The sequence below is a fragment of the Podarcis pityusensis genome, assembly GCF_964106645.2.
Source record: "Podarcis pityusensis genome assembly, chromosome: 11".
NCBI lineage: Eukaryota > Metazoa > Chordata > Lepidosauria > Squamata > Lacertidae > Podarcis > Podarcis pityusensis.
In genome coordinates this window covers 56,073,564-56,086,475 of record NC_138036.1, presented here as the reverse complement: position 1 = coordinate 56,086,475, position 12,912 = coordinate 56,073,564, and the positions used below count along the sequence as shown (strand labels likewise).

General features: G+C 41.1%; 1 protein-coding gene across 4 annotated transcripts in view; it reads left to right on the top strand.

Annotated features, from left to right (window-relative positions):
- The window catches only part of DAPK1 (death associated protein kinase 1), an 81,083-nt gene that overhangs the window by 55,192 nt on the left and 12,979 nt on the right, over positions 1-12,912 (top strand). For all 4 annotated transcript variants that reach the window (XM_080972285.1, XM_080972284.1, XM_080972286.1 and 1 more), the window contains 5 exons: positions 899-1,096; positions 3,289-3,486; positions 7,684-7,782; positions 10,369-10,446; positions 10,871-11,093. In XM_080972285.1, coding sequence (XP_080828411.1) covers positions 899-1,096; positions 3,289-3,486; positions 7,684-7,782; positions 10,369-10,446; positions 10,871-11,093 — 796 coding nt within the window. The remainder of the gene's footprint in view (positions 1-898; positions 1,097-3,288; positions 3,487-7,683; positions 7,783-10,368; positions 10,447-10,870; positions 11,094-12,912) is intronic.

The window sequence follows — 12,912 nt, the reverse complement described above, 5'->3', positions numbered from 1 at the left end:
GGCCTACCTGAAGATGCAAACCACGTGCTCTACTGCTGAACTTTGGCCCTTCACCAACTAATCACCAACACTAAATATTAAAAATAGATTGAAAAGGCCTGTTTAAGGCTACTTCTCACTGAATGTTTCTGTGAATATATTATAATTGCCAACTTGGTAGAGAAGCATATGGGACCCAGTTAGTCACAAATATAGTCATTGCTGATTTAATAAATTGCAACTCTTATTTCCTCAGTTTAGTGCAGTCTTATGAGTTGTTTCCCACTGTGATTGCTCCAGAATGGTTGGGACGTCTCATGTGTTCACACAGATTGTTGGGCTATCTGGTCCTAAGTAAAAATTTTTCCCCTTTTTTATAAAGAGTCCCCCCTTCCCTATACCATTCATAACTATGCTACGTGGGATTTACCCTGTATCCCTTGAGTAATTCACTGCATGTATTACTAGTGATATCATCCAGTTTAATCATGATAGTAGTAATAATATTCTTTTCAGTGTTTGTTGATGGGGGAATTAACTCTTGGGATTGTTTGTGATCTATAGATATGAAACTAATAAAATTTGCAGTTCCACAAGTCTGCCGCACATCAATTGGGGAGCTGGAACACACTGCTGTTGGAGATCATGACAAGGACATCTGCATGGATGAAGCCTATGCACAAATCTCCTACTTGTGTGTGCTTCCTCCTTCAGATATCGACCCCAGTACATGGGCCATTATGCCTGCTTGATGCATTGAAGGGCACTAATTCACAAATACGAAGCACATCCTGTTGATAACCTTTTAATGGGATTGCAACATTTGCCTAGGAGTTAGATTTATTGAGTCAAAATTGGAAGTGTTGTTTAAGCATTATGTCAGCTTTGTTAATAGCAATGTTACTAAATTGTTTTATAGGAAGAAGAAACTCCTTTGCACTGTGCTGCTTGGCATGGATACTACCTTGTTGCCAAAGCACTCTGCAAGGCAGGCTGCAATGTGAATGTTAAAAATAAGGAAGGGGAAACTCCACTCTTGACAGCCTCGGCTAGAGGTTACCATGATATTGTGGAATGTTTGGCGGAGCATGGCGCTGACCTTGATGCAACTGACAAGGTTAGTTATGGTTGAATTGAGTCGCATTTAGCAAGAAATTGTCTATAAAGGTTTTGAATAGTAGAGAAGAGCTTTAAATAGCTTTCATAACTTGTTTGGATATTGCATGTCATTGTTAATCATTAAATTAAGAAGTAGGATACAGCACTATGAAAAATTAATTAATTGCATTTACTATGCTTATTTCATATAACTGTATAGTGATCTCCTCTGTGGTTCAGCTGTTCATTTTGGGAGACATAAGGCTCTTCCACCAGAACATCCCAAATGATAGCAAGACTTTTTAATTTTTATTAAATACTTGAAGTAGAAATAAGATGGTGAAAATATATGATGCTCAGCATACAGATAGATTACTAGAAGTTTGCAGTTTCTTCCTTGTCTGCATCCAGTCTTTGAAGATTGATTGATCCAACTCCGACTCCAGCTTGACCCTATGAAAGGATAATCCATAGTCTGGATTGATGGGCTCTCATCCATGGTCACAGCCCTCTATCTTGCCTGCAGCAGGAGCTCAGTTTGGTTCTTTATCAATCAGAGAGACACTTAAAAGGCAAAGTGGTAAAAGAAACAAGGCATTTTTAGCTGAATAAGAAGTTCAAGCTTCAGTCCTTTTCCCACTTTCCTGGGAGTAAGCTGCATTGAATTCAATGTGAATTACTTCTAAGACATAGAGCAGCATAAAAAAACAAATCAAAAAATGTAAAAGTCTTTGACAGTAACCCTAGATTTGAGGCCCCTTTTTGAATAACTCAGAGATCTTTTCCCATATACCGTAAGCAAGCAAACGAAGCTTTTATTTCCAACTTTTAAGTATCTGAAATCCAGGAAACTCTAGTGTGTTTGTGAGTCCTCCGTTTACCACAAGGTCTCTTTCCCATATATGAGGTTAGAGTCTCTCCAGCAAAACTCCGCTTACTGCTTAGAAGTGTCACAATGAGTACAAACTCAGCAGTATTCATTATCATCAAGACGTACTGAAGGAAGAAAAATACAATTCTATCTCTCTTACTAGAAATTCGGGGTTTCTTTAAATAGCTCTTTCTTTTGCAGTTTAAGAGTTTTCATTGTGAGTCTTACTTGCAATTCTCTGCATCTGTACTGTACTTACAGCAAAAGAATCATTGTGGAAAGTGGAGAAATTCAAGTGGTTTTGTCTGTGATAGATTCATATAGAAATTTCCTCATAACCTTCTAAGCACTGCACAATGCTAACTGAATGTGCAGCTAATTAAACAGGACTAGTTTTTCATGAGGTAGTTCTGAAGTTCCTGTTTGGTCTTTTTCTTGACACCTGTAAGGGAGTAGCTTTCAGTACCAGGGAAATGTACATGGGCTAAGCTGTGCTATTTAAATCTACTCTTTCATTTATCTAGAACATTTCTTTTTTCATTTGGGTCCCAAACAAGCCAGGAAAGGATGTAACTTTTTATGGGACAAACCATTTGTACCTCAGTCCAAGGTGGTCACGGTTGAAAACCTATGGTGACTGCCATTTTATCCTAACCGCAACTCTGAAGTTGATGACTCCCAATCATCAAATGGGCTTCATGGTCAAGCAGGGCATTAAGAACATTCCTCTACAATCCAGCCCACAGCCCACTGGACCACAGTGGGCTGGTTCAGAAGTAAAGTGATAATTTAGCATACAAGAACAATCCTAGCCTCTTGTTCCTGCATTTCCCTCCTTCTTTGGTTTTCCACAAGGAAGAATGGAAGCATCTTTAGAATTAACTACAGTTTAGGATGCCTTCTGAAACCTCTAAAGTGTGATTAATCTTAACTTTGGTTAATGAGTTATTAAGCTGGTTTATATTCATAGTTGACATTAACCATACTTTAGAGTTCAGTTGACACACCAAATGGCAGTTAATCTGAAATGGAAGATTCCAGATGCATCACAGTAATGTTCCTGCTCACAGTCATGTGAGGACAGAGGGAGCACAGCAGTCCAGAGGGAGGTTAATCTTGTTCTAGTAATTTTAAACCACGGTTTAGTGTTGCATCCAACTGTAGACACTGACTTAACTAGGAAGTTATCGGGTTCCACAAAGCCCAAAAGGAGCTCTGTGGTGCTCAAAATGACTGAATATTATTGTATTTGCTTCTGATATAAACCTGTTAAAAAACAGTTATTGATTTTGTTTGCAACGCAAGAAATAGCTGGTCATTCTTTTTTTGTGTGCATTTAGGACGGACACATAGCCCTTCACCTTGCAGTCCGAAGATGTCAGCTGGAAGTGGTTAAAATGCTTATCATACAGGGATGCTCCATAGATTTCCAGGATAGACATGGGAACACTCCTCTCCATGTGGCCTGCAAAGATGGAAACATTCCCATTGTGATGGCACTCTGTGAAGCAAACTGTAACATCGATATAACCAATAAGGTACTTTAAAAAAAAAAAAAACACCCAGCAACCCTGCAGTGTTTGTACTAAGGGCTTTTCCAGATGACAAATTGTTCCAGCACTGAATGCACAGTAGGTTTGCACTTGAGAGGGATCAAACAGTTCTTTTCCCCCCAAAAAAGGCTACAATTAAATGAAAACTCCCATTTTCTGAGTACCGAAAACGTAATTGCTAATCTCTGAGGGAGGAAAGGGGATATTTCTCTACAGCTAGTGGTTCCATTTCAAGAGTGAATGCTCGTTGTTCAGTGTAATTAGTACCTATTAGGTAGTTCTCATGATTGTCTACCCCCCATGTCCTTTGGTGAATTTTATATTATTTTACTTGAATAGCCTCAGTATCCAGAGAATCCCTCGTCTCTTCACATACTAAGCTAATATACTTATATAGTGGTTCCTCGGTTTACGAACTTAATCCATTCCGGAAGTCCGTTCTTATACTGAAACCGTTCTTAAAACCGAGACGCGCTTTCCCTGATGAGGCCTTCCGCTGCCGGTGCCCTTCCATCGTTCGGAGACTGAGGTAAAGTTCGCAAACCAGGACACTACTTCCAGTTTTGCGGAGTTCATAAACCGAATCATTGGTAAACAGGAGTGTTCTTAAGCTGAGGTACCACTGTATCTTCTAGACATGTATTTTTATTTCCTCATGCCAGGTTAAGTCACTCTTCATTTTATTTGCTGAGAATCTGAATTTGACACATACAGTGGTACCTCGGGTTACATACGCTTCAGGTTACATATTCTTCAGGTTACAGACTCCGCTAACCCGGAAATAGTGCTTCAGGTTAAGAACTTTGCTTCAGGATGAGAACAGAAATCGTGCTCCAGTGGCGCAGCAGCTAAAGTGGTGCTTCAGGTTAAGAACAGTTTCAGGTTAAGAACGGACCTCCGGAACAAATTAAGTACTTAACTCGAGGTACAACTGTTGTCCCAGTTTACACAAAATTCTTCATACTGTTCTTGTGCAATCAGAAATTTATCAGTGCAGTTTTCGGTTCTGACATTATAGAGGCATATAGACCCCTTCAAGCTGTTTTTCAGCAACATTGCCTACCCACCTCCTGGCAGGTTGGCCACTCACCTTCTGGCAGTGCTCAGCTGCTTCTGAGGTAGCAGAAGCGAGCAAGAAAGTTGCTGCATTAAGCAAACAAGTAATTAACTGGGGAAAAGGTGCATTGGTGATAGGTAGCATGTGGGTGTAAGGATGCTTTTAGGTCCTAAGGTGGAAAGGCTTAGATCACTTAGACAGCTTCTCATGTTTTATTTTGCTTCCATGCAGCTGGTAAATAATACATCTCAGCAACTCTTGTTCCTTTGTGCATTAGAAGACTACTGTTAATTGCATTGCAAAAACATTGTATGCCTCTGTGGTGTTGGTATTACTTCTTTGTGAAAATGGCTCGGCAGTATGTGGGAAAGCGAAATACAGTACTTAACAGGTTTGACTCTTGTGACTTTCCATGTAGGAGTTTGTAGAACTTCAGGATTTTTCCTGGTGCTAATTTCAATGGCTTTAGAGATCCTAAAGCTGACACACTCTGTGTGTATAGGTAGGGAGGGAGGCAAATCTTGGATTCTATAATGCTACAAAAGTGAAGGATATTTTGAATAATGCAGCTTTTATATGACACAAATCGGTTCAATTCAAGAGTCCTTGCATTCCTTTCAAGGAACATTGTAATATTGCAGTTACAGCCTGACCACCTAAACACCCTTCATGACCTTCTGTGCTACAACCCACCATGGAAAGTTGTGGGTTTTTGGCTGACCCTGTGCAATCATTTATTTGGATTATTTTTAAATTTAAGTATCACCAGCTGCCAAGTAAAAAGCTTATGATAATAAGCCCTCTGCCCTCTTGCGTTAGCTTAATCCTGACTGATTGAGCAATTAAATGCAGAACCATGATAGAAATTCTGTTTTCAGGGAAGCAGAGTTAATACAGCTAAAGGCTTGACTTTATGGCTGAAAATCTTCTACTGGTCTCAGTGGCTTGGCACCATGAAAAAAAAAGCAAACCCCTACATCTAAAGAGGTCAAGTAGTTTCGTTACACATGTATGATGGTTTGTACCTTAAGCTCTTTCGGTTTGTGATATCATTAGATGCCATGAATTTTATTCAACTAGCTTGTTCGACTTTGAGCACAAAACATTCTGTAAATCATCTTCACAATCAAATCTTTTGACAAGGAATAATGGACTTAATGAAGCATCCATTCTGGATCCTTAAACGTGACATTAAGCAGTTTATTGGATATGTCACTGTCTTGTATAGTGTCAGGTAAATAATCTGTTCAGCCTAGTGGAGATTACTCTAACTGACAAGGGTTCTGCAGAGTTTGGGAAAAATATTTTCCCCAGCTCTTCAGTTGAAGATCCTTTGACTGGAGATGCCAGGAGTTATAAATGCAAGTAGTTCTCAAACCACCAAGCTCTTATTAACTTTCTTTCTTTGCTGCTTCTCCAGATTAATTAAGGAAAGGTGAAATATTACTGTGCATGTGCTCTAAAAGGTCATAATATTTGATGAAATTACAGCAGCACAGATAAGGTAATATCACTAAGCAGCTTTGCCCAGAAGGTGCACAGAAAATGTGTTAACCAAGTAAATGTTCATTCTGTGTCTGGCAGTAAAGCCAGGATTTCACAAAAACGATGGAAGAAGTAACAACATACATGGTTCTAATTATCCTACAAAAAGAACACAGACTTGTATGTAATTTGCAACAACTTCGTATTTTAGAAGTAAAACTTCCAGAAGCCTTAATACAAGCTTTAAAATATGCAGACACTTGTGTTTCTGCACTCCTATAGAAATCCCTAAATTATATAGTCATAGCAGAAGTGTGTGTGTGTGTGTGTGTGTGTGTGTGTGTGTGTGTGATGCCACTGCTGTTTTAGATGCTTTCCCCCCTCTCTCCACCTCCCCCCCCCTGAGGAAATGAGAGCTGCCTATAGAAAACAATGCAGATATCTAGGATTTTAGTACTGGGCAGTAGAGTGCCCTCAAGCAAAAGTTATCAACAAGTGTAGGAATTCCTTTAATGTGTTTAGTGTGAATCCATAGTTCCCCTCTCCAGACAGCAAGATGAATTACTATAGTACTGTGACCTCAACATTCCTTTCAGATGTTGTTTCTAAACACTGATTCATGGAAGTTTTAAAGGTTTCTTTAAGGAGGAAAAAGTAAGTAGGCACCACTGTAAAGTTGTTTGCTTCTGCTGAAGATTAAGCCTTGGGAGTGCACTTCTTGGGTTACAAACCGCCTTGCTAGATTATGGTGTGCTGAATGGTTTAGTCACTAAACTGCAAGAGGCATGATTATATCAAACTGGTATATTGAGAGGCTCCTAGAGTATGACCCTGTTCAGATACAAGACACAAGGAGCCTTGGTCTTGCAAACTCCCACTTCTCCTTTCTCTCACATTGCCAAGAGGAAGCGTTTGAAACCTTTCACTTTTGCTTAACTACAGCTACCCACTTCATTTGAACCAGGAATCATAGTTTAATAAAGGTAAAGGGACCCCTGACCATTAGGTCCAGTCGCGGACGACTCTGGGGTTGCGGCGCTCATCTCGCTTTACTGGCCGAGGGAGCCGGCGTACAGCTTCCGGGTCATGTGGCCAGCATGACTAAGCCACTTCTGGCGAACCAGAGCAGCACACGGAAACGCCGTTTACCTTCCCACCGGAGTGGTACCTATTTATCTACTTGCACTTTGACGTGCTTTCAAACTGCTAGGTTGGCAGGAACAGGGACTGAGCAACGGGAGCTCACCCCGTCACAGGGATTCGATCCGCCGACCTTCTGATCGGCAAGTCCTAGGCTCTGTGGTTTAACCCACAGCACCACCCGTGTCCCTCTCATAGTTTAATACGATCCACTTTATCCAGGAATCGTAGTTTAATATGATATGGTCCAGTTTCAAAACAAGCTAACTTCAAACCATGGTTCAGGAAATGTGACGTCTTTAAACCAGCCGCAGTTAGTGATAAACTTTGATTCCCAGTTTGGGGAAAAATAGGAAACTGCTGTTCACCAAACGCCTCCTTTCAGCTGCATGGAAGGAGGACTGAGTGCAAGACCATGTCTCTGTCTGCAAGCCAATCACAACATTTTAATATTTTGACTGGATTATTGTTTCAGCAAAGTCTTATTTTATATTTTATAGTATGGTAGGACACCTTTACATCTGGCAGCAAACAATGGAATTCTCGATGTTGTCCGGTACCTTTGCCTAAGTGGAGCAAACGTGGAGGCGTTAACTTCTGTAAGTATGACCTAGTATATGGGTTTGGCAGTTATCTGAAATCTTCCCCCCCCCCCCCCACACACACAAACAGCTTCTGAGCTATAACACTTAGGTTTTTAAAAAATCTTACACACAATATACAGGCTTTTCTGACACTAAGCCTAAAATAATTTAATTTGGAACGCGGTTCCTAGCTTAGCAACAGTATTCTTGCTCAGAACCCGTCTACTTCGTTTCCAGTAACATGTTAGCTATTCCCCTGACAATGTGTGTTGAAAACCTATAAATACAATATTTAGGCCTTTTTGAAATTAGTTCCTCTGGAAAGCTTTCATGCTAAAAATAAGAAGGATAATTCACAGTGTACTGGCATGTGTGGGAGGCAGAGTGAATGGATCAGCAAGCTTGCAGGTGAACTTGTAAAACAATTACTGCTTGTCCAACGGATCTGCGCCACTGCCTCCAATCAGCACCACCTGCTGTCTTTTCAGCTCTCACCAGGGTTGAGTAATGTTCCTAAAACTGACCTTCTTGAAGGACCAAATAGCTATCACACACATCATTGCCTGCACTTTAACTAAGTAACGTGTGGGGGTTTTCTGCAGGAGGCGCACAGAGCTTGCACCCAAAATGTGTGCTCTCTCCCCTCGGTCTACCTGCCGAGTTGTCAGGGCTCTCCTGCTGCAAGCCAAAGAGTTTTATGTCGTAGGCTCACAACATTGCTGTAAAGAGAAACAGAAAGAGAGAATGTTTGCGTGCAATTTATGTGCCTGTATTTTTCATCTTTGTTGGAAGCCGCCCAGAGTGGCTGGGGAAACCCAGCCAGATGGATGGGGTACAAATAATAGGTAAAGGTAAAGGGGACCCCTGACCATTAGGTCCAGTCGTGGCCGACTCTGGGGTTGCGGCGCTCATCTCACCTTATTGGCCGAGGGAGCCGGCGTACAGCTTCCGGGTCATGTGGCCAGCATGACTAAGCCACTTCTGGCAAACCAGAGCAGCGCACGGAAACGCTGTTTACCTTCCCGCCGGAGCGGTACCTATTTATATACTTGCACTTTTATGTGCTTTTGAACTGCTAGGTTGGCAGGAGCAGGGACCAAGCAACGGGAGCTCACCCCGTCGCAGGGATTTGAACCGCCGACCTTCTGATCAGCAAGTCCTAGGCTCTGTGGTTTCACCCACAGCGCCACCCACGTCCCGTGTGCAATTTATGTGCCTGTATTTTTCATCTTTGTTCGAAGCCACCCAGAGTGGCTGGGGAAACCCAGCCAGATGGGTGGGGTACAAATAATATATTATTATTATTATTATTATTATTATCATTATCATCATCATCATTATCATCATCATCATCATCACCCCTGCAGCACTTGCAGTGATTTAAAGCTAATTCACATATTCAAAGGAATCTCCATGAACTGTACTACAGAGCAGGGAAATAAAGTGGCCTCATTTTGAAGATTTTAACTTTTTACTTGGAACCCAGAATCCAGAATAACTCCACCTATGTCCACACTTGCATGCACGCTAGCTAATAACAATTAGAATTACTACTTGGTCAGCATCATAAGGTTGTATTGAAAAACTGGGGGGGGGGAGGCGAGTTTGCTTTTTTCATTCTTTCACCACACTCTTGTGTTTTATTTAATGGATGGGTATAAAGTGCATTCATTTAAGTGGCTTAAGGGATATGTGATTATGGAAGCATAGTTTTGGATAGATGAGGTAGCACAGTGTCTTCAAATGGTTAGCAGAAAAGAACCACTTTGAGTTCCAGTATTTTGTTGATCTTGGTGGTCTTAATTGAAGACATGCTAACACACTATCAGAAGGACTGCATTAGCTCTCCTTGCTTAAATCGAAAATGCAGTTCTGTGTCAGAAAAGATTGTAAATACAGAATGGGTAGGTCCTCAAGGTATAACAGTTGCACGAATGCAGCCTTAAGAGGCTACTGCAGTAAGCAATTTTTCTTATACTTCATTTCACACCAAACTGCTGACTCATGGAATGTGGGTAATTAAAAGTCAAACGCAGAATGCTGAAGACAGATTTGCTCCGCTCCTGAGTTTGCTTAAGCTGTTAAAGCTGCGCTGTCATCTTCCCTGCACTAACACCTCCCAGAGATGATAGACAAAGTAACCAAGTAATTCATTTCCCCCTCTCTATTTCTCATAGCTATATAAACACAATTCTTGATTTCTTGCATCCTATTTAAATGAGCACCAACAGATCATCGTAGTTGCATTTTAAAGATTCATATTGTTCATACGCAATATTAGGAACACATGGCTTGGAAAAAGCATTTTGTGTGTTTCTTTGTAAAGACGGGAGCAATCATGCTGAAAGTGGTAAAAAAAAATGCTTCAAGTGTTTCTGTAATATCAGGATGCTTCTATAAAAGAAGCATTAAGAGAAAAAAGAACAGAAAGAGAACAAAATAGAGATTCCAGCTAGGAGGTCCTTGCTATTTCTTTCCTTAATCCATTTGCTTCTGACATAATTTATTTTCTTACCACCCTGAGGATACTGGAACATTTTTGTTTCTGTTTTTCTGTTGTGGGCCAGAAGTCATTGTAGCTAATCACTTGTCTTCTAACAGGATGGAAAAACAGCAGAAGACCTGGCTAGAGCAGAGCAACACGAACACGTAGCCAGTCTGCTTACAAGATTAAAAAAGGTGAGGAGATGAGTGAGAAATCGAGCTTTATTTCAGTTTTTTACTTGGACCTAAAATATTATGAAAAATAATAGATAAAAAAAATAATTTTTAGTAATGGTTTGTAATTCATTGACAGATATCACTTTAATTTTAACAAAATCCCCTAAGGCTAAAGCATTCCCTTTTCCCTAGAGGAAAGCAGGGTCGTATCCAGCAAAGTTGTCCCATTAGCACAAAGGCTTCCCCTTGTGCCACGGGGCTTTGTCTCCCCTATCCCTCCCGTCATTCGTTATATTTCTGCTACTTGAATCAGAATACTAATTCCTGCTCAACTGCTTTACTCTGGAAAATATGGGATGTTTAAAGAAGTAGAAGCATTTTGATGTTTGGCGTTTCTCTTCACAACTACGTGTTTGTTTTATTCTTTGCTTTCGCCTTATAGGATACACACAGAGCACTTTTCATCCAGCATCTTAGAGCTACTCATAATCTGCAGCCGAGAATAAAACTTAAGCTTTTTGGACACTCAGCATCTGGGAAAACTACTCTTGTGGAGTCTCTGAAGTGTGGGCTCCTGAGGAGCTTTTTCAGAAGGCGCAGACCAAGGCTTTCCTCTACAAACTCTGTCCGGTTTCCCCCTTCACCTTTATCTAATAAGCCATCAGGTACCATTTAAGGCTTTTTATGTTGTCGCTCTTAATAGTCATTGTTTTTTACCTCAGTGCATTGGGTCAAAAAAACTCGTCTAATACACACAAAAATACGGTATCTAGCAAGCCCCGCCTTCCTGCAGGAAGGCTACTCTTCTGTAAACATACTAGTTTACAGCAACTGTTTTAATTTGTGGTGTTCGTGCTGGGCCTAATCTAGTTACAGTAATGCAGTGATCGCTTTTCATGCAAAGCTGCAGAAGGCAGAAGAGTAGCCTTCCTGCAGGAAGGTGGGGCTTGCTAGATACCGTATTTTTGTGTGTATTAGACGAGTTTTTTTGACTCAAAAATCCTGTCAAAAACAGGGGTTGTCCTATACACGGATAGTGGCACGGGGGGGGGGGAGAAGCAGCGCACCCGCCAGGCAGCTGGTTGGCGGGCACGCAACTTCCCCTGATGCTGCTGCATGTGGGGAAAGATCTAGGGAGTGTTTCCTGCATAGAGGGAGAAGCTCAACAATTTTGGGCCAGCTCCCCTCATTTTCTTAAAATTGAGTCCCCAAAAATTATACAGTCATACGTCACGTAGGACACTTCAGGTTGCATTTTTTCAGGTTGCGGACTACCAAAACCTGGAAGTACCAGAATGGGTTACTTCCGAGTTTTGGCAGTCGCACATGCGCAGAAGTGCTAAATTGCACTTTGCACATGCACAGATGCACTGAATCACTACCCGCGTGTGCACAGATGCAGGTTGCGAACGTGTATCCCGCACGGATCACGTTCGCAACCCAAGCGTCCACTGTACATGGGGGCGTCTTATAGGTGGAAAAATACGGAAAAGTACGGTGCATGCCAGCTTTAAAGATGGCAGGTGTTAAACTCTTGAAAAGAAATGTTTGGGGTTTTTTAGAAGGAAAGGCCCACAAAATGGCAGAGCTTTGCTTGGGGAGTGGAGATGGTCTGCACCAATCATTTTTGGCTCTTGACATTTTATATTTCAGTAGTACACTAGCATAGTACTTGGTTTCTAAGAAGAGTGGATGCACCACTGTTCAGATGGATGAGAATGCTTTACAGTGTGGCATTAAAGGTGCAGTTAAGATAAAACTGTTTTTCATATTAAAATATGTATTTATATTTATTTCAGCTTTCCTCAACTGGGTGCCCTCCAGGGCCGTTCTGGCTGGGGCTGATTTGAGTCGTAGTCTAAAAACAGGGCACCAAGTTGATCAAAGCTGACTTGCACCTTCAGAAATGTCAGGGGTGCCTTAATTATTTCAACCACTAGAGGAGGCTAGTTCAATACCAAAAGTACTAATTATACATATTTACTAAATTTGCATGGTTTCTGTTAATCCTGAAAAAGTTATGGATAATTAAATGGCTCTGCTCCTTCATGCTTCCACTTGGAAAAGATACAGCTTTGCTAGTAAGGAGTAGTCTCCCTAATATTTAGATAATAACATACATGTTGAAATCATTGATCTCTGCAGTGATAATTGGAGAGGGATAAAATATTGCCCTCACAAGTAAAGTACCAATGCCTCTACCCCCTCAAAAAAGAAGGTCTCCAATCATATGTAATCTACCCAGCTGTGAACTGGGAATGACCTCCTTTGTCACCAAGGGGCTGTTCTGAACTGCTGATTCACCTCTAGATAGGAGGGCTTTGGTTGTGATTGATTGTTGTATACTTGTATATCTGAAAAGAGAATATTCCAGGCAGCTGCTGATAGCACCAGCGCCTTATTTTTGCCACCAACGCTTGAACTTGCTCTGTTCAAACTACCACAATGGTCTGTCCACATGGTTTTGTAATAATGCTGTTTTTA